The sequence below is a fragment of the Nelusetta ayraudi genome, unplaced genomic scaffold (genome assembly GCF_046127955.1).
Source record: "Nelusetta ayraudi isolate G7.1 ecotype Tasmania unplaced genomic scaffold, CSIRO-AGI_Nayr_v1 ptg000083l, whole genome shotgun sequence".
NCBI lineage: Eukaryota > Metazoa > Chordata > Actinopteri > Tetraodontiformes > Monacanthidae > Nelusetta > Nelusetta ayraudi.
The window spans coordinates 2,124,772-2,149,547 of NW_027466133.1; the positions used below are offsets into that span (position 1 = coordinate 2,124,772).

The 24,776-nt window shown below is 48.6% G+C and overlaps 1 protein-coding gene across 5 annotated transcripts in view; it reads right to left on the minus strand.

The window, feature by feature from the left end:
- Window positions 1-2,332: 2,332 nt before the first annotated feature.
- The window catches only part of LOC142900475 (mediator of RNA polymerase II transcription subunit 13-like), an 80,467-nt gene continuing 58,023 nt past the window's right edge, over window positions 2,333-24,776 (minus strand). Inside the window, exons 6-32 of one of the 5 annotated variants that reach the window (XM_076044774.1) lie at window positions 20,784-20,929; window positions 18,976-19,182; window positions 17,415-17,579; window positions 17,156-17,312; window positions 16,973-17,080; window positions 15,087-15,749; window positions 14,733-14,946; window positions 14,082-14,160; window positions 13,839-13,960; window positions 13,599-13,695; window positions 13,265-13,485; window positions 12,210-12,388; window positions 10,449-11,377; window positions 9,975-10,154; window positions 9,656-9,885; window positions 9,373-9,571; window positions 8,704-8,983; window positions 7,878-8,130; window positions 7,610-7,798; window positions 6,627-6,850; window positions 6,387-6,529; window positions 6,085-6,243; window positions 5,841-6,005; window positions 5,585-5,748; window positions 5,019-5,171; window positions 4,760-4,869; window positions 2,333-4,260 (exon numbers count right to left, since the gene is read on the minus strand). In XM_076044774.1, coding sequence (XP_075900889.1) covers window positions 4,128-4,260; window positions 4,760-4,869; window positions 5,019-5,171; window positions 5,585-5,748; window positions 5,841-6,005; window positions 6,085-6,243; window positions 6,387-6,529; window positions 6,627-6,850; window positions 7,610-7,798; window positions 7,878-8,130; window positions 8,704-8,983; window positions 9,373-9,571; window positions 9,656-9,885; window positions 9,975-10,154; window positions 10,449-11,377; window positions 12,210-12,388; window positions 13,265-13,485; window positions 13,599-13,695; window positions 13,839-13,960; window positions 14,082-14,160; window positions 14,733-14,946; window positions 15,087-15,749; window positions 16,973-17,080; window positions 17,156-17,312; window positions 17,415-17,579; window positions 18,976-19,182; window positions 20,784-20,929 — 5,869 coding nt within the window. In that variant the 3' untranslated portion in view covers window positions 2,333-4,127. The remainder of the gene's footprint in view (window positions 4,261-4,759; window positions 4,870-5,018; window positions 5,172-5,584; window positions 5,749-5,840; window positions 6,006-6,084; window positions 6,244-6,386; window positions 6,530-6,626; window positions 6,851-7,609; window positions 7,799-7,877; window positions 8,131-8,703; window positions 8,984-9,372; window positions 9,572-9,655; window positions 9,886-9,974; window positions 10,155-10,448; window positions 11,378-12,209; window positions 12,389-13,264; window positions 13,486-13,598; window positions 13,696-13,838; window positions 13,961-14,081; window positions 14,161-14,732; window positions 14,947-15,086; window positions 15,750-16,972; window positions 17,081-17,155; window positions 17,313-17,414; window positions 17,580-18,975; window positions 19,183-20,783; window positions 20,930-24,776) is intronic. The other 4 variants (XM_076044778.1, XM_076044776.1, XM_076044775.1 and 1 more) reach the window with 4 other exon arrangements.

Consider the following 24,776-nt stretch of genomic DNA (forward strand, 5'->3'; position numbering starts at 1 on the left):
AGAGCTGGGCAATATTTTATATATTTTATTACATATTTGATTTAACTTTAATTATTTTTTATGTCCATCTGCAAACTGTAGAAAATTAGGTTCCTCGTACAGCCACTATATCTGCACACCTTCCTGGTGTTGACACAACTGGCTGCAGTTCCCGCCTCCCTCTCCTCAAAGGCCTATGATTGGTCCAGTAGAGGTCAGCTGCCAGCGATCAACTGAAAACAATCTAGATTTGAGCATTTCAAATTCCATCTTGGATCTCAGCCACAGCTACCAACAGCAAGAACAGGCCAACGTGTCTATTTCACGTGAACGTGTATGTCACGTCAAATGCCGTGACGCTGCTGCAGCATCTCAACAACCTCATCTTTGTTCTCTGTCTGGCAGAAACCTTGTTTCAAAGCACTCATTGACATCCAGATGCTGAGCGATGGAGGAAAAAAATACATCGAATCAAAGCGGGAGCCGGCGTTTGACCCCGACCTGAACCTGCAGAAGCTCTCTCATGTTGACCTGCGTGGAACAGCGGAGGTCAGAGCAACACGGGACCCACCGCGTCGTCCACGCCCCCTCGCTGACCGCCACTTTTGGAGGCTGCCATGACAGAAAACAGACACACAACGTTGGAAAAGGCCACTGCCACACCTCCAGCTGGGCGACGCAAGAACTCTCACCATCTTCTTTAACTTGCAAATGCTGTGGCAATGTCATCGCCTGATTTGAAAGCACCTTAAAGCAAATTTCCTCTAATTTGGGCGTTATTTAGCTGAAATAAGCTAAAGCTAAAAATAAAAGTACCTCAGCCAAAATAAATTACATTCCTTTTCTGACTGACTCTTTACGCTTTACTTTAGCATGGACACAAACACAGAGTGAAGATCTAAAAGAAAAATCTGAAGAAATAAATAATAGTAATATAAAATGTTCTGCATGCATTAGGTTCCTGCCATCAGAAATGCACAAGTTCTGGTGTTAGGTAAACCTCCTTTCTCTCCACACTAACAGCCCTTTTTTTTCTCCTCAGAAACAACCTTGCTGCCATATGTGATGATGCGCCCGCGGGTCGGAAAAAAGCGACGCTAAAATGTCATTGACTTCTAATTGTGTTTTTGACGTCAATGCTGCGTGGATCCGGGGACCCGTTCGTCCTTTGTCAGATACGCGGGCCATTTGGCCACGGCCGCGCACTTGGAAAGCAAGATAACAGGTGAATGGCCATGGCCTAATGGGCCATCTGTGGGGAAAAACACACTGCGGTCAATTAAGAGTCCACTAGCCCCCCTAGTTGTGAGCGCCACAAGTGACTCTTCAGTGGCTTTTTACCTTTAGCCGCTCCCTCCTTTTCATTCACGGCGTCCTCGAGCTGCCCTCTCTCTCAATAACCGTTTTGTCGAGTTGAGTTGTCCGCTACACTTTTAAAATGCAGTTTTCCACCACTCCAGCATATGATGTGACCCTGATGGTCTGAGAGGGGGCCCCGCTCGCTGCCTCCCTTTTTTTCCCCACTTATATACCGTCCCCAATCATGTCATACAAATGGAGGAAAAAGCTCTCTGCTTACTGCAGAGGGGACCTCCTTTAGAGTCATTAGCAGTGCACAATGTGCCAACTTAAGAGTCAAAAGCGTGTTTATTTCGAATTGTCCGCACGCACAGACGGACTCTCCAAGCCCCCCCCCCCCACCACCACCACCACCACCACCCCGTTTAGATTCAAGACTAAGTGTCAAACAAAGGGGTTATAGTGAGATGAGGACGCAGCTTTTCTCTTACTTACATTTTGAAGTAAAATTGTGGAAATTGTGTTGATCTACGGATTGTTCACTTACTCTGTAATAGTTTGCAACAAATATGTAGGGTTTTAGAGCACCATCTAGTGACGAGAGTGTAGCACTGCACATATACACAACTGTGCATCCTCAGTCATAGTGCGCCATAGTATCTGTCATAGAAGTTTGTGGTTTGTAGCAAAATCTGGTATGACAGCGATGTGATGCACAAGAGAATTGTTTCCCCATGTTTCTAACTACCCTACTTTTTTCGGAGGTCAAAAAAATGAAAAGTCAAGTCCAAAATGAACAAGACAATAAAAGGGAGTTTATATGATAGTTTATCATTAACACAAGTGACAGAATGTAAGATCTTAAAATATGACCGACAGGTTTTTGTTTTTTGGGGGTTTTTTTTAGGTTTAAAAATTTGCCAGACGAGCCCGAAACTCACCAAAATGAAAAGTCCTGGAATCCCTCACAGAAAATATTGTCGGTCATCACACAGGCGGACAAATAACCATTACCACTCCTGCTGCGGATCCAAACACAACACTGAGTGTGGCGTCATTTTCAAGAGTTTTAATAATTTACTAAAAAAAGAGTGTAAAAGTAACAGATCTCTCCCACCAAAGTGGGTCTGTTTGATATTCAAAGTGATGACAGATGTAACAAAGATTTTGCAAACGTTTTTGCCATTTTTCTTTACATTTGTGTACACTTAGTTGGCAACTTAACCTCTTTGCTGTAAATAAATGAGTTTCATTCTGTATACCGTATATATATTTTTTATATATATATTTTTATATTATATATATATTTATATATATATATAAAAAGCTCACAGCAAAAAAATACTTTGATATGAATCACTTGAAAGTAAACCCACCAGCATGAAATGTACACCTTTAGGAAAATTCAGAAAAGCAAACCGAAAACACAGCTGAAATGTGTATATACAAACATGCAAGGACTCCCGACGCAAAGCAGGCTGAGTGAAGTGGAAAAAGACAGGCCGGTCTCACGGTTTGCTTGACATCATTTAGGAGGGCCAATGAAATAGAATGTTGTTGAGAGATACGCAACAACCGCCTAATGCTCGAGTCCCCTCGTCCTCTATTGCCTCTTTCAAGTTTTTTTTCTTTTGTTTTGACTGAGCAGAAAAGAAACACATATAAATATAGAGTATGCTGTGTCTCCTGCATCACCTGGTTTAATTTAAACTCTTTAAATAAAAAGGTAAAATGTTCGGTATCTGTAGAAAATAATAAAAATGAAACAAAAACCAAAAAAATCTGTTTATTTTTGACATGTTCATACTGTGTCTAGTTCAAAAAAGATGGTTGTGTCCATCACCTTTATAATTAAGTGCCTGCTTGGAAGAGGTAATAGATATATAGATATATATATATGTATATACATATCTATATATATCAAATATCTATCACGTGATATAGTTTGTATAAATATGGAATCTATACAATTGCGTTAGAATGACAATTTCCATTTTTTTTTATTTCAGAGCCCAAGACAATTCGCAGTCACTTGGGAGAGGAAGAAAAAAAAAAAAAAAAAGAAAGAAAGCAAAACATAACAAAGATCTTATTTCACTTTCTCATTTGTTCTTTTAAATATTAAAAAATAAGTCTCAATTCTTTGCAAATGCACGTCTTACATTATAAACAACATCTCCTTGCCCAGACCGCTCAAATATTTTTTCCATCGTGTTCGCATCTACAACACTTTGGAAGGTGATTTAAAAAGTGCCATTATCAAATACCCGCCCACACGCACGCGAGCACCCCGGAGTGAGTGGCGTGGACGACGCCCGGCCCTCTCCGAGTACAGTTCAGGCAGCCTGCCGGTGCCCAGGAGCTCAAAGCCCGATGCTTAAAATGCATCGGCCGGGGCGAGGCCAGGCTCATGTGTCTTTCACGCCGCTAATGCTGGTTGTTGGATGTTGGATTTTCACAGGAGGGGCAGCGAGCAGACGCATCCACAGAGGGCCTCCGATGCCAGCAGGGCACAATGCAGTCGAGACCGGAGGGGCAGTTTGTGTAGTGAGGTGTCAGTTAGAAGGGGCAAACCTGGACTGTGTGTGTGTGTGTGTGTGTATGTGGGGCGTGGCACTCCACAACCAGTCCATTTGTCCAAAGGTTCCGCTCACTTCCTCCCCATGTCCATCACATTCCGGGCGGTCGAGGCTCTGACCTGCCCCGGCTCTCCTTTCATTTGGCCCCTGAAAAATCCACTTCAGGCAGGAGCGACAAAAGAGCTTCGGTGCCCTCTGGTGCCCAGAAGGAGGAAGTGCAGGCACAGAATTGTGTGGGGAGGACGCCATTGTTCTCCGAGTGTCACGCGGCTAAAGCATGTTGAGGATGGCGTTGTACATCTGGATCAGCACAGCCAGGTGGACGGGCAGGCAGGACTGGCGGTCTTGCGTGGCGGGCGTGCACGTCAGCCAGGAGAGGGCGTTGTACTGCTCCAATACAAACCTGAATTTGAGAAAAAAACAATTTAAAGCCATTTGTTCAGAAATGTCAAATTTCATCATCCTCAAATTTGCATCATTGTTTCTAGTTTCACTTCCTTGTTAATTAATTGTCAAGAGTCAATGTGGATGAAAAACTTTAATTTGATACATTATAATCTGGCAATTTAAAGTGTTTTTCTGAAGACAAATCAATTCAAAGCATTAGAAATTTCCTTCAAAATGAAATGGCTTAGTCATCTTTCTTTCCATTTTAATTTACATTTTAACTGCAGTTTAGAGGGAGAGAATGCAAATAATCCCAAGGAATTAATTATTCTTCGGCATTCATGTAGAAATTAATTATTATACACATTAACCTTCATTTGATTTTGTGAGCATGTAGAAACTTTTTTAAAAAGAAATAAATAAAATAAAATAAATTCACTTTTGAGCCGATGTCTTCAGGCTCAAAAGTTAATGTGTGTGTGTGTGTGTGTGTGCTTTTCTTTTTTGTCAATTACCTGAGCACATCAGAGGTGGTCTTTGAGTCTAATGGGTGAGGGGTCCTCTTGGCCTTGTCTGACACCAGCTCGTCTGATTGGGCGATGGAGATGTGGTGGTGCAGGGAGGCCTGGAGGAAAGAAACAGCAGAGAATATTAAAGCCGCATAATTAATAAGAATTTGGGCAAATACATCAGCGCCGCTTCTATCATCTTCACTGTCTTCTCTGTGCGTCGAAAGCACACGGGCGGCGGTCGGGTCGGGTCGGGTCGGGGTACCTTGAGGAAGAGTGGACACTGGCTCTCAGCCTGCGGGCAGGACGCCCAGAACCAGTGAGGAAGACCGTTGGCCTTCGCCGTGGAGACGTAGTAGCCCAGCGCCAGCGGCTGCTGCTTCAGCTCCTCTGGTGGGTTGTCCCTGGACAGCAGGCGCTGGAGAAGGAGGAGGAGGAGGAGGAGGAAGAAAAAGAAGCAGCAAGACATTTACATGGGGAATATAAATGCAGCATTACAGATTTTCCATTCATTTTTTTCACCGTTAAGTACAGAATGCATAATCTGCTCCTCTTGCCAACACAACTCTTCGATCCTTTACGTTGTGTGAGAATACTCAACGCTACAGGAAAACCAACCTCTTTGCTTTTATTTCTGTGTCTCTGGTTTCACAGCAAATCAATCATTCTCGCTCATTCTGCTTCTGCTCTTCCCAGTTTGCCAGGCAAGGCGACAAATAAAAAGGGCTTCGTCCGCTCAGGAGAACTTGGCAAATCCCGCTTCAGATCCCTGGCACGTGCACCGAGGCTCACTTATGCTGCACATTCTTTTTTCGCATTGCCCTTGCTCACCTTTGCGTGCTGGAAATGCGACCCGATTCCCATCCCTGACGGAGAACCGGGCGAGGGCACGGGCGAGGTGTTGGGAGAGGGGTGCAGGTTCCCCGTGATGAGCATCATGTCGTGGCCGATGTCGTTCTCCAGCTCGTCGGGGAAGGGCAGGTCGAACATGTCGTCTGGGGGGGGGGGGGGGGGGGACAAAGGAGCGGCGTCAGCGACAGGAAGCGCCCACAACACAAACCGAGAGGCTCCTCGAAGCGGCTGCTACCGTTGTTGTCCTCGGTGGGGTAGGAGCTGGGGGCCAGCTGGGTGGTGGCCGACGTTGGGAAGACCAGGATGTGGGTGCAGGAGGCGTCCTGGGGCGTGTTGAGCTGCGAGGTCTGCAGGTTGAGCGCCGTGCTGCGGCCAAACACCGAGCCCATGGTCACCGCGTCTGCACAGAAAGAGTGTTGAGGAACCAGCGGCGCCGTCGCCGGCATTGGGTGACGTCAGCCCTCGGCTTCGCTGCTCACCAGGCATGACCACGAGGGAGCCCTGCGGCTCCATAGCAACCAGGCAGGCGCTGATGATCGCGGGGGAGTCGGCGGCCGAGATGCCACACAGGCGGCAGGCGTCCCTCAGCTGGCGCCCGATGGAGTGGAGGGAGTGCTCTCCCAGAAGCGAGCTCCAGTCTGGTTTGCGGGGGAGTCACAGACAGACAGACAGACAGACAGTCAGCTCAGTGTTTTTTTTTTTGCAGAAAAATGAGAAACAACAATCAATGCTGGACACGAGCCGTTTCCAGCAGCACTGGCCTGACTTCCTCTGAGCTCACCTTTCAGTTCGCCGTGTCCCAGCCGGCCTAATCGGCCTATCACAATCCTCCACGGCAGCGAGGTCATCTGGATGAGGCCGATGCACCAATCCCAGAGCTTCTGCAGTCCCATTTTCCGGGCTGAAACCTTCGGCCGCCGCGCTCTGAATTAAAAAAAAAGGAAGAAAAAAAAGCCGTAAAGTTAACTTTAACAAGTCAGAACCATTAAAGACACAAATAGCAGACATCCTCTTTTCACACCTGTTGGGCACGTCTATGTTGATAATGCAAGTTTCCAGGAGCTCCCCCTGCTGGTCAGTGCAGGACACTAGGATCCAGCGCTGGTCATGTGACAGGCAGTATCCCACAAAGAGCACGTTGTATTTTGGCGGGAGCTCAGCCCATATCTCGCCTTGTTCGGGCTGTTTGGCACGGGTGGGGCCCAGGATGAAGGGGGGACAGTAGAGCTGCAGCGGGCTGGGATGCTGGGAGACCAGAAAAAACAGAACTCAATCAATTTTTTGTGCAGAATCAATTTTTGCACAACAATTTTGCAAAAATAATCAGATGTGAATTTGTGGTTGGATCGGACACAGCAAAGGTTTTGTCAGTAGATGGCAGTATAAGCAGCAACAACTAAATGCAAATTAAATGCAGAAGAAATGGAGTTTCCAAGCTGGAAATTATGGATGCAAATTATCGATTAATTCATTAATCTTTGGATGATTGACCTTATCGATCAATTAACGAATAATTGATAAGGGCCAATTTTCCCTGAGAATCTAAATTTCACAATGAAAAATGTGTAAGGAACACATTATTTAACCTTTAGATAATGTTGAGGGTCCAATGTGACCAATTTTACATTAGAGGAAATACCCTAACATTTATCCTCTGACTTTAAGATGACTTCTAATGACTCACATTTCAACTTTTTTTTTTTAAGTTGTTTAAAAGTAACTTGTTCTAGATATACACACCACGCCATTTAACAAAAAAACATGTGTAAAAAAAAAAAGTTCAATTAATTGCGGCTAATTTTACTTCATTTAATCGATTCAATTCTTAATCGACAATTAATCGATAATCGATTACTTGTTAACATCACTAGTGGAAATGGTAAGAATTGTCAACGCTGCAGTGCATTATATTTATCAACATAAAAAATCATTGTGTGACTTCAGTGTTCACCAAGTCTCAATTCATTTGACAATATTCTTTTTGCACAAAAAACACCACCATACCTCAGGACTATTTAGCACAGAGTTGACGGTGGACACGGGTCCGAAGCCCGTCAGGGACTTGATGTGAGGTTGCTGAGGCAGCAGGCGTCTGCACTGGGAGTAGCAGCAGAAGGCCAGCGAGCGCAGGTGCTGCAGGTACAAGTGGCTCTCCCCACTGGCCGGCTGCAGCAGGTACTGGCAGGGCACCACCTGAAGACACACCAATCCAGCGTCAAAGGCCGCAGAGCGTGACAGGCTGACACCAGAACGTCCGAAGCGTCCGACCCACCTGGAGCACCAGAGCGGGTCTGGTGGCCTCGGGGAGAGTCTGCAGCATCTCTGTGTAGCAACGAAGGAGGCCCAGCAGCCAGATGCTGCCTGCCTGCGCCTCGTCCCCCTCGTCCTCCAGCCCGCCGTCGTTCCTGCCGCCGCTGGAGCTGAGGAACGCGTCCACGATGTAAACCACGATGGCCGGCGGGTTGGCGTGGCTGTCTGTGGAGTCGGCGCAGGTGGGGATGCCGATCCGACACTGTTCTGCCGTTCTGAAGGAGAAAACACAACACAAGGTGGAACCGTGTTTATTCATACAGCGTGTTGCAAAAGACACAACATTATGGGGTTGATACAATAAAATCACAAAAGGTGCACACAAGTGTACTGCCGCCGTCTAGAGCGGATTAAAGCATGGGCGGGTTTCTCCTGGTGTTGTAGTCAAGGCCGCAGTAACCAAGACTTAGACTAGATATCAAAGAAAAATAACAGTTTGCTTCTAAATCAAACAGCACAGTTATTTTTATAATTTTCTTTAACAACTATTTTGAATCATTTTCAAAAAAAACAACTTCGCGTCATAAAATTAAAAAATAAATTAGAAATAAGGGCCTGTGTCACTCTGGGTGTCACAAACAGAGCGTAAAATGGCAGCAGCTGGAATCTTTTCCGTTATTATGGTGTCATTACAGTCTTGATTGAGTCTTGACTGGTCTGGTTCATTTCCTCTTGGCTTTATGGCCAAATAAATCTGAATCACCTGCGCAGCAATGAAGGCATCATTTGTGCCTGGTTATGGCTGGAGAACAGCGCCGAGGATTAAAAAACCAAAACGTTGCTCTTACAGTTCTGTGTTTTCTGCTGGTGTGCTGGCTGGGGCTGCTGCGCTGCCGGGAGGCCCCTTGGAATCGCTGCCGGCTCCCGGTGTCGCCGTCTCCCCCGTCTGACTGGCGCCGGCTCCGTTCGGGGTGGGAGCGTTCCCTGAAGCGGCCGCCCCTGGAGCCGGCTCTCCGTCGGGGCCCCAGGAGGAGGCCGGCTGGCCCGAGGCCGAGGGGGTGGAGGGAGGCTGCACTTTGGGAGGCAACAGGAGGCTGCTGTCCAAATGTAGGCTTGATAACTGGGGACCTACACACACACACACACACACACACACAGACCAACGGGTTTAGATCAACAGGCACGGCTGAGTAGCTGTGTTTACAAGTGCAAAATTTCTCCAATACGATCTACAACTTGGTCGATCGTAAATTCCAAATCCACTGTTTACATGGACACTAAATAAAATGATCCCATCATGATGTGCACATACATGCACCAAGCAGAATAAATCATTTGGCCGCGTGCAGAGTCCGGAAATATTAGTAGAAGAAGAAGCTGAACTTCCAAACTTCCAAACCTGAACTTTTTAAATCTGATTGGGCCTTTATTCAGATTATTTGTGTTTATATGTAAACACAGCTAATGTCTCCATGTTGCCAGAACTCTGCTCTTTGGACTCGCTCGGATCTTCTCACCGAGCTGCTGCTTGCAGGCGTAAGCGTAGAGCTTGAGCTTGCTGAGGTTGTCCGCGTGCTGCTGGCCGGCCCAGGGTCCAGTCAGCCACTGGTCCACGTCCAGCTCCTCCAGCTTCTCCGGCTCCACGTCTTCCCCCACACGGAGGAGGCCGTCCCTGGAGACTTTGGACAGGGGGCGGTGCTTCCCAAGGCGGCACGTCTGGAAGTGCAAAACCCGGATTAGAAACAAAAAAAAAGCGAAGAGTCTCTCGGCGGCACCGCTGGTGCGACTGCGCCCTCCTACCTCGTAGACGGTGCTCAGCTCCTGAAAGAAGGAACGGGCCGCCGCCAGTAGTGGGGAGCTGTTAGGGCACAAGACAAGGTAGGCCACGTCTCGCTGGCCGCCATAAGGCTCCAGCAGCAGCTTTTCCCAGAACGGCAGCGCCAGGGGAGACAACGCCAGGAAGTCCCTCTCGCGGTCGTAGCCCAGCAGGACGGTGGGGATGGGCAGAGGCTCCGGCGACTCCTCGGAGCCTGAAATGAGCAGAATAATCATTAACGTCTGCTCGTGAGACAGTTGAGGCCTGCACCAAAACCAACAAAACCCCAAACTGTGACCTCACCGTAAGACCCTCTGCCGGCCATCTTGTGGAACTGCTGCCAGGTGAGCGGACCCTGCACGTGCTGGATGTTCTCCCACGTCCTGCCCGTCCTCTTCTTCTGGATGGCGTCCTGCAGGAAAGGCTGCAGGGAGAGCAGCATGCGAACCATGTCCTGGGACGACAACATGCTCATGTCCGTCACTGTGGGGGAATCGACACACAGACACACACACACACACACACACACACAAGGGGACACAGATACGCACACGTTAACGAGGCGGTACGCCGAGGCAGAACGGGAGTCACGACATGTTCACACGGTGCGCTGCGCACAAGGATGAACAGATGAACGCACGACAGAGGACATTAATTGGGAGTATAATTTAGACCAGTTTAGAATAATAGCATACAAATAATGCAGCAGTTTCTGCACATTAATATTGCAGCTTTTCTCACGGTGTCAGTCAGACTCAGTCGGCCTTTGTCTCTTACCGTTGGTGTGAGGCCAGGAGTGAAGAGCCGTACTCCTCACCACCGCCGCCTCCACCTTCCCTCCCGTGGGATTGTCCACATACTGAAGGCCTTGCTCCAAGGCGTTGAAACACTCCACGCAGGCGTCGCTGGCGTCCGCCCACTGCTTCTCGGACATCCAGCTCTGCAGCAGCGCCCCCTTGCGGCCGTGGCAGGAGCAGCTGAGGGGGAGGTGCAGCGACGCCAGGGAGGAGAAGGGCTGCGAGCACTGCTCCTGCAGGAGGACCATGATGGAGGGCGAGGCGGGCGACACGTCCTGCGGCTTCCTGGCCCGGGGGTCCCCCATGGTCGGGTCCCGCCTGCACAGGGCGAGGCGCCTCTCGGCCGCCCGGCCCACCTCGGAAGTCCGGCCGAAGATGTCCAGCTCGTCCTCCAGGAAGAGGCCGGTGCCGTTGGCCAGCAGCCTGTTGACGATGGCGCTGAAGCCGCACATGCAGCGGTACTGATCCTCGCAGGTGGAGTCGGGGATGTACACGCCGACGTCGGCCCCTTTAACATTCATGTTGCAGGCACAGATACAGCAGCTGTCAAAGTTGCGATCCTTGAAGATGTTGAGGACGGAGTCGGAGAGGAGGAGCGTGGCGTAGAGGCTGTGGGCCTCCGGCAGGGAGGAGCCGGGCCGGGCCAGGGGCTCCACCGAGCTGAGGGGCAGGCTGGTGGAGGGCGTGGAGACGGGCGAGCTGAGCTCGGTGCCGTCCTGCTTGACCGAGCCCTGGCCCGAGCTCGCCGCGTTGAGGCCCCGCGGCGTGCGAGGGGTCCGGGGCGTCGGCACGGAGAAGCGCGGCGTGGCGGGAGACGGGAGGATGCCGGCGCTGGTGCTCACCGAGGCGGTGGCGGCCGTCATCTGGCCGTACTCCTGGTCCGTGATGGTGTTGACACTGGGGATGTTACTGGGGAAAACACGCAGCACAGGGAGAAAAAGCTTGATGTGTTATAACACCATAATACAAGAAAATACAACAAAAACACCTAAATACATGTTTCAATGATTATGACCCTCCGCTGTGTTGCTGACATTCCCTTTATTATTCCTTTGGAGTTGCTATTTTTTATTCAATGTTATTTATCTTATTTATTTTGTACATCTTTTTCACTTTGCTATTTTTGTAAAATTGAGCATTTGTTCACTTTTTGTCCATATCCCTCACTGTTAGTGAGTCTGTGCTGTTTGTTTTCTTTACCTTCTTCCTCTTCACTGTGCCTGTTGTTCTTATGTGAACATCTTGTTAAGTTTGTATCTCATTATATTGGATTCCCCCCCCACCGGCATTTTACGTTAGGCAAGGTGAATTTCCAATGACATTTTTATAAGGCGTCTCGACGCCTGTGTTTACCGGTAGCCTTGGCAACTGCCGCGGACGACAGCCACAACTTTGAAATGGACCGAACCAAACGGAGGGGAAAAAAAGAATCAAAGTTCCGCATGCAGTGTGCGTCGACACTGCATATCCTGCATATTGCAACAGATGCACGTTTTGCTAAAAGACAGTCGATGAAGTGAGAAGAAGACTCGGCAGCAGACGCACAAAAACGGCCTAAACAAATCAAAAGCAAGTATGGGCGGATCTTTTCTGGATTTGGTTGCAAAATAGACGAAGAAGCAAAATAGCGCTACAGGTTAACGTTACGACAGTGGCTGCAGGAAAACAAAACAAAAAACAAAACAACAGCGTGTCGTCCTCCTGCGGCTCAGCAATGTCACAGTGCAGCCGCTTAACTCACGTGTATCCGTCTCTGATGAAGGCATTGTTATGCTGATGCATGACTGCTGGGAAGTGTTCCATTTTGGGCAGGAGGGCCCACGACGGGCGATAGTAGCACTGTTCCGGAATCTTGAGCGACGGCAAACTCTGGCTGGGCAGGCAGGACAGCGGCGCAAACATGGAGGAGCCGATTTGTGGCTGCGCAGAGGAGACACGATGAAGAAGAGTTTTATTTATTTTTTTTTTAAATGTGTATGAGATGAACAAGCAGAAACAAAAAAAATCTAAACTGTGACGAGCAGACTAAAACTCATGCGTTTCTATGGCAGTCTTTGCAATGTTCAAATAGCTTTCTTTTCTTTATTTTTAAATGAAAAAAAATGCTAAAAGCTAGCAGCTTTTGTCATTTGTTAGCATTGTATTACCCGACTATGCTATTTTGATACTGTCACATTCCTCAACGTAATAATCTACTTTGATATCATAACATGTAACGTGATATAATTACACCATGCAATAACAACAGCACATGTTCAACACAGAATGCACTGCTTTCAGCAGTTCAATAGAGAATTACAGAATACAAATTAAAAGCGACAAGAAAGAGCTGATATTTTTTATTTCATTTTTTAACGACAGCCTCAGTAGTAGCAAAGGCTATGATAGAAGGCAAGTATATTGAAAGCTAAAAGTTGCCTGTCATTAAGTTGCTTAGATCCAATCAGTGCCTCTCATTTGCATGCGTTAGCGGCGGCAACACAACTCGGATAGCCGACGTTGATGTTAACAAGTGGATGTGCCTCGGAGAGGCCGCTCAGGGCGTTCTACTTTAATTATCGCTGCTCGGCTCACAGAGCCTGCGGCCAGCACAGATGTCCGCCTCACACAAACACCAAGGCAGCCAATTAGTGTGCTACAGGTACAGCGGCGGCACATCCGACACGTCGCCAGCTGTTGAGGAGCCGAGCGGCGAGTTCCTGCGCGGGCGTCCTGGCGATTGCAAACTTTCGCCGATGGAAACGGAGTGATCTGAGTCGGCAAGACCAGGCGGAGATCAGCTGGGAGGAGCCTCACCTTGATGTCCTCCTGCCGCGGGCTGGCCACGCCCTCGTCCGTCTCCATCCTGTAGTCGGCGAGCTGGGTGGAAGCTAGGGGCGGCAGGTGGTCGCCGGCCGCGGCGCCGCTAGCGGGAGGCTCCTGGCTCGGAGTGTCCCGGTACGTCATGATGGGCGAGAAGGCCGGGTGCTGCTCGAGCGAGGGCGGCGTGGGAAACATGCGCTGCAGGTCTGCTACTGCTGGAAGCAGACAGAGGGTGAGAGGGCCGATGAGAGTTGAGGGCGACTGACACACACAAGTGTGTTTTTTTTGTTTTTTAAATGAAAGCGTGTTCTTGTCAGGATGAACTCACTTGATGGGTAAGGGACTGCAACTCTCCCTTCTTTCCCCACGGGGCGATCTTCTGTTGAGACTGGCAGTTTGGTGGTGTGCTGGTTGGGGTAAGCGTTCTACAAAATCACAGCACAAAGCTTTAGTCAAACGTGTTTTTGTCATTAAAAACACAACTTGTACAGCTTCCACGAAGATTTAAAATAACATTTTTGGTGTTTGTTTTTTTTTATCGAGTGGGGATTCATGCTGAATAACTCACCCCCAACTCTTCCTCGTCTTCATCAAAAATGTTGTCCAGGTCCGAGATGTTGACGACAAGATCTTTTTCCCGCGTCAGTGAGGGATTAGCTTTGGCAGCTCCGTCGTCCGGACCCGATTCGTCTACAGCCAACAGGCAACAAACGTTAGACTGGCTGGTAGAAAGATTACCCAGAATGCAACAGCTGGACCCTAATGGAGAATAATACACGGTCGCAGCAGCAGCCGCTGTGCCTCCTCTCACCTGATTTTGGAGCTGAATTAAAAATAGACATGGCATCGCTCCCATCAGGCAGTGCTCCGTTGCTGGTGATTTCTTCTCCCTGACGAATGAATTAGTGGATAATCAGAAGATCGTCCATCAAAGTAAAGGCACTCATTTTGACAAATAAAGAGCCCAGAGCTGCGTATGCAACACATGCTAAATAGATTCAAAGGAAAATATGTGTTTAAAATTTAATGCGAGGGACATTCCACTCCAACAGGCGAGCTGCCTGGGGTGTAGAAAGAGATTTTAGAAATTCATACATATTTAAGGGTTAGATGCAGTAAGTAACACACGCTCAGGGCACTTTGTGCGCATGCTGCAACTTTAAAAGTTGAGTTACGCTTTTTAATAAAGTCTGTCTGCATCTTTTCATAGGTCTCTTTATTTGTCTTTTTTCAGTATGGGTTGTTTTATTTCTACGATCCAATATATCGTTAGCCTAATAGCATAGTCGCCAAAGTCATATGTGAACGTTTTGGGAAAACAAGAGCATTTTTTTTAGCAAGCACATTGTTTTTTTTTTTTCAGATATCACAATTAGGCCAAAAAAATGACTTAGGCAATTTTGCTACTAGGCTAACAATATGTGCATGTACTGATTGATTGATGGAGTGGGAGTCGTCCTACCTTCACCTTCTTGCTGGCCTCTCGCCCCTGGCTCTTTAACCTCTTGGAAGTGGAGAAGGTGTACTCGATGTCTCCTTCCTTGAAGTCGTAGGGATCGTCCCCGGGTTCCCGCAGCCCCTCCACGCCCGGCTGCTGGAAGAGCCCCAGAGTCTGGATGTGGTCCTTCACTCTCTCCTCTGAGATTTTAAACCTCTTGTGAGTCTGTGTGTACAGTCTGGAGGAGACAAAAAAAAAGAAAAACCTCAGGATTGAAAGAATGTGTGTGTATGCTCCTTTGTGTTGCTACCAGCTGAACACAGTATCTCACATATAAGAAGATAAGAAGCTTCTGATTGATGTGCAACAGCCGCTCACCTCTTGAGCGGCGTGCCGTCGCTGGCCGCGTCACCCTTCACGTCCTCCAGCTTGTCAAAGGGGAGCTCAGGGGGTCCGAACTCCGTCTTATCAGTCCGGGGAGTGCGGAAGCCCCTCCACCAGCCCGCCACGTTCTCCCTCTGCCTCCGCAGCGCCGCGTACACGGCCGTCTCGCTGGTCATCAGACCCATGCCCGCCGAACCGTCCGGACAGACGAGCACGTCGGCGTTCAAGTCCGCAGCCACGTCCGGGTCGCGCACCCGCGGGTGCGGGCTGAGCGTGGGCGGCAGCGGCGACATGGGGGAGTGCAGGAGCGACTCGGGGGCCTTGCGGCCGTTGGACAGCGGTTTGGGGTACTTGCAGCTGGGCAAGGCGGACAAAGGCTCCATGGGAGGCTCCAGCGGCACGAGGCCCGTGAGCTGCGAGCCCCCCAGCGAGTCCTGCTCCAACGCCGGCGCCTCCTGCGTGACCGGCTGGCGGTGGTGGAAGGGCACCGCGGCCGGCCGCTTGGACTGCTTGTCGGCCTTGTCGGCCTTGTCGCTGGTCTTGTGTTTGGGGCCGGCGGGAGGGTACGACGACGAGCCCGACGACTGGGTTTGGTTGGCACTGGTCTGGGGGTTGGCGGCGGACGAGGACGACAGGCTGAGCTTCTGCTGCTTCAACCTGCGGCGAGAGATGGGAAGGGTGGAAAAAAGATCCACATTTACAACCATTGATGTTGCAAAAAACTTGCAAAAGTCTCTGCCAAGAGGTGAAAATGGAAAAGGTTCACCGCTCTTGAACCCGTGTTAACATTGTGGTAGAGAGTTTTGAAAGTTTTGGTTTTGAAATAAATAAATACCTTGGTGTGTTGCTCGATTGACATTCTGGTGAAGAAACCCAAACTCAAATTGGGCTTTGTTTTTTTAAACAAATTTTGTTCATCTTTTGAGGTGAAAAAGCAACTTGTCCCTGCAACTTTTTTTTTGTCAGTTTTAGATTATGGAGACCTGTTGTCTCCATAATCCTGTATCGATGCCACAGATAAATGCCTATGAAAAGCTGACACTGTTTATCATGCTTCTCTGAGGTTCATTACTAACTGGAGAGCCATGACTCATCACTGTGATTTGTATTCTCGATTGGGATGGCCCCCTTTGTCCACATGGAGAATGACTCATTGGTACCGTTTTATTTACAAGGCCATGCTCAGACGGTTGCCCACCCACATCTGTAACTTGATCACATGGAGGAATGCTGATTCTTACGGTTTGCGCTCAAACGATTACTTGTTGCTTTCAGTCCCGTTCGCCCGCGTAGAAATGGGAAAAATGGCTTTTGTCCACTTTGCCCCTTCTACTTGGAACGTGCTGCAAAAAAACTGGAAGTTGACTGAGCTCATTTTCCCAAATGCCTTCACATCCACACTAAGAGCACTTGAGAAAACCTCCTCATATTGTAACTCTTCTTTGTAATATTACTGTTTGATTGTGAATTGCAGAAATTTGGAGTTCTGCTGCCTAAAAATAAATAATAAAAGATAATGAACAATGATGAATGAATGAATGAATGAATTATTTTCTATTTGTATCTTGAAATAGCGTGGGTCTGAGTGGGTAAGCATACTGTTGTAACACACAAGTTCAAAAAGGTCGCGACACCATCTGCGGCACTTTCAAGGAAGTTAAAACCTAAGTGTTTTTGAGTATTTTGCAGGAGGCCATAAACCAATATGGGACCTTTAAACATCCCCCAGTTGTGAGATTTTAAAAAGTCCTTTCAGAAACCTTGAAGTCATAAATCTGACAAACAGGCCGACAGCCTTTCATCATTTCCAGTGCACAGCCCAGGCTGTATTCACAGCTATATCGCCGCCATGGAGCAGCCTTCAGGGGGCTCAGCGGTACCTGGAGCAGCTGCAGGATGCTCTCGCTCCCAGATCGTTAAAGTCCCACGTGGCGACTCCATTTGGCACTTCCTTCTTCGGCGTCCCGTCGCTCGAATTATTTGATCTGCTGGAGACAAAACACAGCAGTGAAAGGCCGCCACCTGGAACAGAGCTCTGAGAAAAGAGGCAATTTTTGACTTACGTGTACTGAGGCTGGTTCAGGTAGCACTCCCTCCAGGCCTGATGGACCACCTGACAGGTTAGCTTCTTCCCAGAATGCTTTGGGCTGATGCTGGCGACCCCCATGCTGCTGTCGGGCGTCGGCACGCTGGAGACGGACGTCACAAAGCCGCTGTCTGCTGAAAAAAAAAAAAAAAATGTTAGACGGAGGTCCGCAAACGCATGGGACGGTGACGACGACGATGGCGGTGGAGGCGTCGTCTCGGCCGTGCGGCGGTCACCTGAGCACGGCTGCTGCGGCGACGTCGGCGGCGTGAGCGGCACGCTGCAGTGGTTGGGCTCCCTGCTGAGACCCGGCGCTGCTGAGACAGGCGGGTTCTGCTCCACCGGTAGGTCCGCCTGGGCGATGAGCACCAGAGCAGCCGGGTAGGTCATCCTCACCCCCCCTGAAAGAGACGGCAGGCGGAATCGCTTATTTTCCCTGACAACAGGACGCAAGCGAGGCCCCGCCGCTGGTTTCACCAGAGAAAAGTGCCGACGTGGGGCTCTGCAAACCATGGCTTGGAAAAAAAGCTCGGACGGGTCAATAAGTTGGCCCAGTCTGAACAGAGACAGATCCCATTTGAACACTTGCTAGAAACAGTGTGGACAGTCAGCCCTGAAAATCGAAATTGAGAAGGAATCTGATTTGAATCAGATTCGCCTGCAGTCCGAACGCAGCCCATGAGTGCAGGATCAGCAGAAGTAGAAAACGGATGGATGGGATTTTGCGAGAGATGGGAACAAAAAAAAAAAAAAAAAAAAAAAATCCCAGACTGGAGTGCGCAAAACATTTGCTCCTTATCCCTTAATGCAGTCGCACCCATTTACTAAATGAGACTGGAGACCAGACAGACATTCCCTTTCAGATTTAAAAGCCACCCGTATACATGGGACGTTTGATTATAATCAGGTCAAAGCTACGCTGTGGGATCAGACTGATTAGACAAAGCTATTAGAATAACTCCCCGGGGCTTTTACCTCCACTTCACTATCTTCCCTTTGCTCCCTCCCTCCGCCCTTCCAGTCATTTTACTGTCTCCACTCTGATATGTGCTGCTTGCTTTCTCTCTCTCTCTCTCTCTCTCTCTCCCTCAAAAAAAAAAAAAGGGCCAGTAATACCTCCAACTACTAAATGATGTGCTATAAAGGGATGATAGCCAGGGCTAATGTGGCCGCATATGTTTCATTAAATTTAGGCCCCCGAGTAACTAACAGCTCGCGAAGATGCGAAACACCTTGAGTGCAGAGGACGTGTTTGTTATGCTGCGGGAGATTAAGCACGCAAGTGGTTACACATCCGGATGAAATATTCAAAGCCGTTTTTATTTTATTTTTTTTTCATTTTTTTATTTTTTAGCCGCCGTTCAGTAATCCACTGCGTGTGGGAGATTTAAAAAAAAAAAAAATACAGAGCGACTAAAATAAACAGAGAGAGGTCGAGATGTGACATCAATCGCTGCATCGCTATTTTCTCATTTTTAATACGCGGCGCATTAAAAAAGAACACAACACTGAATATTATGAGTCACTGATTGTGTTGATTCACAGAAGTGTTGCGTTGCGCCTTGTGCTTTGTGTTGTTTTGCTCCAGTTTGTGCTTCCGTGTGTTTGTTTTGAATCGCTGTATTCCTTTTTAAATATACCATATTATGTTTTATTCTCTTTATGACACTAATAATAAGTGTCTTGAGAGCATGAATAACCTGCCCACAAATGAAAAAGTCCATCTTTTAATCACACAACCGAGGAACTCAGCACTTGGTGATGTCACAAAGAGAACAGAAATTTCTTTCTACGCACCTACGACGACCTCCACCGCCACGTGGCAGTTGCGGTCGTAGGCGTGGCTTTTCTCTTCCGCCTCCTTCTCGGCTCCGCCCTCCTTCTGCTGCAGCACGGTGGGGTAGAAGTAGCTCCACTCCTCCATCAGCTTGCGGGTTGCCGGGTCGCTCATCTTGAAGGCCTGGCCCGTCAGCGTGCCGCTGAGGCCGTACGGACTCAGGATCACTGCGGAGGGCAAACACAACACGCTTGCTGTGAGTGAATGAGCGAAACACTTCATTCAATATTTTCCATCTTCTGATGGAAAAAAAAACAAAAAACATTTCATGTCTTTTAATGTTGCGCACTTTTATTTTCAAACGGTGGCTTCGCTACAAAAAGGACTTTCATTTTTATATACAGATACCCCCACCCCCCTCCCCCACCACCACCACCTTTTTTTGTATCATTACAACAGCAGAACTCGACAAAGAGCGATTTTAAAGTCTCTAAAAGAAAGAGGTGGTGTTGAGCCGACAGAGGCTGAAACACATTAGTATTCAGAGATGAATATTCTACATGACTTTTGGCTCCATCGCTTTCTCTCTCTCTCTCGCTCACTCTTCCCCCCCTCGGGCGACGGCACCCTTTTGTTCTGCTTCTTGCTTTGTTTTCGCGCCGCTCCTCCACAACACCGCCGCCGCACTCACATCGCTGATCTCGCCTTCATTTACACCCGATTTAATATCATCATTATCATCAATATTATTATTATTATCATCATCGATACTATTATTATTATTATCATTATTATTATTATTATTTCCTGCAGCAAACTCGTGTCCTTCCCAGCTCCTGCGCTGACCTTTAGGGGTCGACGTAATGAGGTCGAGGCTGGTTGGGACGGTGCAAAAGTCCCGGATGGCGGCGTCCTGTACGCTTTAATATGACGCAACGCTGCAACACAGGCTGCGATTGCTTTGCTTTCTTTATACCCAGATGGCGGCCGACCGTCGTCTCCGAGCACGTGTAAAAACCTTCCTTGACATCAGCCTAAATCAGCCACGACGTCCATAGTAATAATAATAAACACTGACGACGCTTTAATACGCTCAGACGACTTTGAGCCTGAAAACCTCGAGGTGCATTTTGCACATAATTCATTCTTACACCGGGGGAAAATGTTTTGAATTAAAAACTTTAGTTTCATTTGTCGCCACAAAGCTGTTTTTTTTCTTTCTTTCTTTCTTTATTATTTCTAGTGCCATTAGCGGGCTGCTTCAACTCAAGCAGCTAAACAACGTGAATACATTTCCACTTGAGTAAATCTCAACGGACAGACTACATCGGCTAATTTGGTTTTCTTTCTTTTCTCCTCTTTTTTTTCACGCCCCTCGTGCAGTTCAGGCGCACACTGTTAGCCATTGTCCTTCGTCAAACATGATATATAATGATTGTGTTTGCCTCTCAGGTCTCTCAAGATAAAAGACGATGCAGAGCACAAGTGGAAGTCCGCTCAGACTCATTTTAGCAAGTCAAAGAAAAAAAGCTGAAGGTTAATTTCTTGAACTTTAAATAAGTGATACTTGATAATATCCCACAGTGATGGAGAAGCAGCACATTAACCAACTGCTCTTCTCACATTTCACTCTGGTTTTGTGTAGAGTTTTTTTTTTTTTTTTTTTTTTTCATGACTGGGGGACACTGACTCCTCATCTCTCAACTGTAAACACTGACAAAAGCTGCTGGGGCCCTTGTGGGCCTCCAGGGGGCCCCTCTACTGGCTGCAGACAAAAAAAAAAACATAAACAACAATGAGGAGGGGAGCTGGGGTCGCGTCATTGTACCTTGTACCGGTGTGACGGAGGTCTGCGCCAGGCAGATGTGGCTCTCGGTGACGTGGTAGGCCGGCTGGTGCTGGGCGATCTCAACGCTCGTGCACACGTTGCTCTCGCCGTGGAGGAAGAAAGAGAAGGAGCACGACAGGCGCTCGCTGGGGACACAGGAAAAAGAGCACAGGAGGAGAACGTCAACATTACGGTAACACGTCCGGTCACAAAGGTCATTAGCAGGCTCAGCAGGAGGCTCAGCTCTTGCAGGTTCATCTGGCTCAGGGGTCAGCGACCTGCGGCTCTTATACGCCTCTGCAGTGGCTACATTTAGCGTCGAAAAAAAACCAACAACTAATAAAATGGCAATACATTTAAGCCATTTTTATTGGCCCTACTTACAAGGAGAGGTTTTTTTTGTTTTGTTTTTTTAAACCGAGCGTGTTAAGAAAAGCATTTGGAAAACAAAAAAAAGAGATGACACGAACCCGTCTCCAAAAATATGTACAAGGAAACTCTGGAAAGTACTTCCACCAGGCCTTATGTGGCACTGTGGTTTTACTCCCTGAAGGTGGAAGAAGAAGAAGAAGAAGAAAACCTGTGGAGCCCAGTGTGTTTACAGAAGTAGCAGCTAGCTAACATAGCACGGTGAAGACGACAAAGAACGCACGCAAAAAGACGGTGTGGATAGACGACAAAGTTGAACTTCTGCTTCGAGTTACTTACTTACTATCTTTACGTCGTATCCACAAAGGTTTTTGCGCTCATGATATGCAGGCACAAAAACGGCTAGAAATGCGGCACCGGATGAGTCAGGAGAACAAATTGCGCTCTGATAACTCTGCCGCATTTTGCTACCTAGATAGTCAGATAGTAACGTTGGTGCGAATACTTTATTTTATTGCTGTCAAATAAGATGTGCACTGGCTTTCTCCCCAAACTCACGCCAAGAAAGAGAGTTTCAAAAATCACCACAGCCTCAGGTCTCTGTCCCCCTCTCAAAGAGGAAGTTTAATGCTCCCCTGCTCCAGGTGAATAATTTGATGACAGATGGGGCAAGATGGCTCTTTTGATAGTGAAGGTTGCCGACCCCTGATGTGGCTAAATGGGAGTTTGAGGGTCTCTGAGGAGAAGGAAGGCATGGAGTCGCCGCGAGGTGGGTGGGTCAGGGGTCTAGTCGGGACAAAAACAGGAAGCTGCTGGAAGCTGGCAGAACAATAGCAGCGGCGGTGTGGATGCTGAGGTGGACAAGATTTCCTCAGAAAAGAAGTGAAAACAGCAGCACTAAGCGCCTGCAACAGGCTTTAGGTAGGACTTCAAGTTAAAAGGCCAACATTTGACACTTGGTAATAAACTTAAAAGTTCTCGCTGTCTCTGGTTTCAGACACAACACGTCACGTGATTTAAGCTGTGATCGTTCACACACCTTGTGCTTCTGATGCTGTCGGGCTAAAAACCTTCATGGTAGCCGAATCATTTCTGGTTGTTTGGCAGAGGCAGATTTATGTCCTCATATTGATATTATGACTTTGCTTTGAGCCCCGACTTCACATGCAGCGTTCCGGGGGAAGAAGGAGAAGAAGAAGAAGAAGAAGAAAAAAAAAATTGCCTGTCGCCACTGATCAACATTTCCTTTAAGCGTGTTAAGCTCCAGATCAAATAAACCTGCAAGTCACCGCGACCGTAAAAACAAGTGCGCCGCCACAGGAAGACGCCGGGGCTCCTGGGAGACGGCGTTGTGTGACAGATAAGCAGAATTTTCTTTTTTCTTCCTCCAGACAGACATTGGAATGAACGGCCGTTGGTTAGAAAAACAAACAAAAACGAAAAAGAGAGAGAAAAAAAAATCACAGCGCATCGATCATATTCACCCTTTCTCCACACAGGCTCCTTATTGTAGGAATAAATCCTGATTTGCCTATGAGCCAACCTGGCGGTCACGTGTTTACACACGCAGCGCTGTCTTTATTACACGGCGGAGGCCCAGTTCATCATGCATGGCTGCTTTTTCCTTTTTTAATCACCGAGGAGTAATCGTGGCGTCCCCTTCTCTAACCTGCGCACCAAGTGGGCGGGCCCGGGCGCCATTAGCGAGCAGGACGTCTCGGCTGATGCATATTTTTAATCTACGGGGCCTCCTTGGTGCCACGTTGCTTTTAAAGCGCACGGCCGTCCGGAGTGACGATAAAGTCGGCAGGTAGCGTCGTCCTCCCCGCGATTACCCCGCTGCCTATGCAATATCTCCTTCTGCCCTGAGGGAGGCCCGACCTCCATTTCAGCTGTAATGGATCATCAAATTCAATAAAAAGGCCAGTTCCACAGTCACTCATGGGCAGAGCTTAGCGCAGTCTGGGGAGGGGAGCTCCAATATCCCGCGGCGCTGAGCGTGACCGCCTCCAGATGGCGCTGAGTTCACCCTGACGCGGAGAAAGGTCAATTCCTGCACTATAAAAACAAACCTGATGGGCCCTGCTCCCCTCCCCCCTTCCATCCCCACAACACCTCCTTCCCGCCTTAAAAATATAAACACGACAGGTGGGTCGGACACGCACGCACAGGGCTGACCCCCTTTTCTCAAGCGGTTGTGCAAACGTGCGGCATTGTTCCGCCGTCGCCATGGCTTCACATCTCCGCAGCGCCTGAGTCAAAAATGCTTTCAGTGTCACTGGCCTGCAACCTCGTCCTCGGTGCATCATTACACCCTACGAGGGGCTATAAATAGCCGCACGGGGAAGCACACAGTGGAACAGCTGCGAGTCGAGAGCACCAGCGGAGCCCAGTGAAGTGCACACATGCCCACAAACAGACGTAACTCAACAGTCGGGGTGTTTAAATAATCTGGTGATAACAACCCATAAAAGTCGGAGCACCGAGAAGCTCCTGCACACATTTTTGTTCTCTCTCTCCCTCTCCCTCTCTCTCTCTCTCTCTCTCTCTCTCTCTACCGTTTCGTGAGCTAATTCCGCTTTATAGTGGCATCGTTTTGTTTTTTTTTCCGCGGGAAGGCTCACTCTGTTTGGAGTTGAGAGCCGCTCTCGACGTCTTTCACTTCCTGTTTGCAGCGCTGCACGGATTAAATAAGCGGCGAAATGAAGCAGCAATTAGAATTTATTTCCCTCTTGTGCAGGAAATTGTGTTTATATTGTTATTGTTTGTTTATTTTTTTTACGACGCGTGCGCGCACTGATCAGGTCTGATGTTTGTACAAAGGGGGGGGGGGGTGACTCCCCTAAGACTCGTCATTAAGAAGGGAAAAAAAAATAGAAAAAAGAAAAAGCAGCTGTACCTGATTAGCAGGCAAAGCACTGTTCCTACGACCCCCCCCCCCCCTCCACTTCCCCCCCTCCCCCTCCCGATCGGCCAAAAACGATGATAACCGGTGAGCTACACGGGCTCAGCATTGCAATAACTGCAATGGAGTGCAATTAAAGGGACGGCGGAGGAAGGCAGGACTCGGCGGAAGCATCAAAGACTCGGCTGACGCAGCCGCCAGATTGATGCTCCGCCGTCCTTTTACAAAGGGCATTTTTCTGCACAGTAAGCGGGTGCGAGCGTGTGGACACACTGGGCTCCCAGCATCCTCGGGGACATTTGTGCAGTCGGCAGCCGCTCGCTCGCTCGCTTGCACACGCACGCGCACGCACACACACATTCACAGGGCTTACGTGCGCCTAAGTGTGTTTGAGAGGGCTTTGGCATCTTAGCGAGATGTGAGGCGGCTGTGCGTGCCGGCGCTGTATGAGTACAGGTATTAATAAATGAAGAGGAGTGATGGCTGAGACTCGCCTCAGGGCTGACAGTACAGGAGAGAGATAGAGAGGGAGGGAGGGAGGGAGCGAGAGGGAGGGAAGGAGGACGGGAGCAGAAGACAGAGTGAGCGCTGGAGGTTGAAAAAAGGAGGAGGAGGAGGAGGAGGAGGAGGAGGTAATGCACGAATAAGAGAGAGAGAGAGAGAGAGGGGGGGGGGGGGGGAAGATGGAGAGGAAATTAGGAGGACAAGGGAGGAAAGGA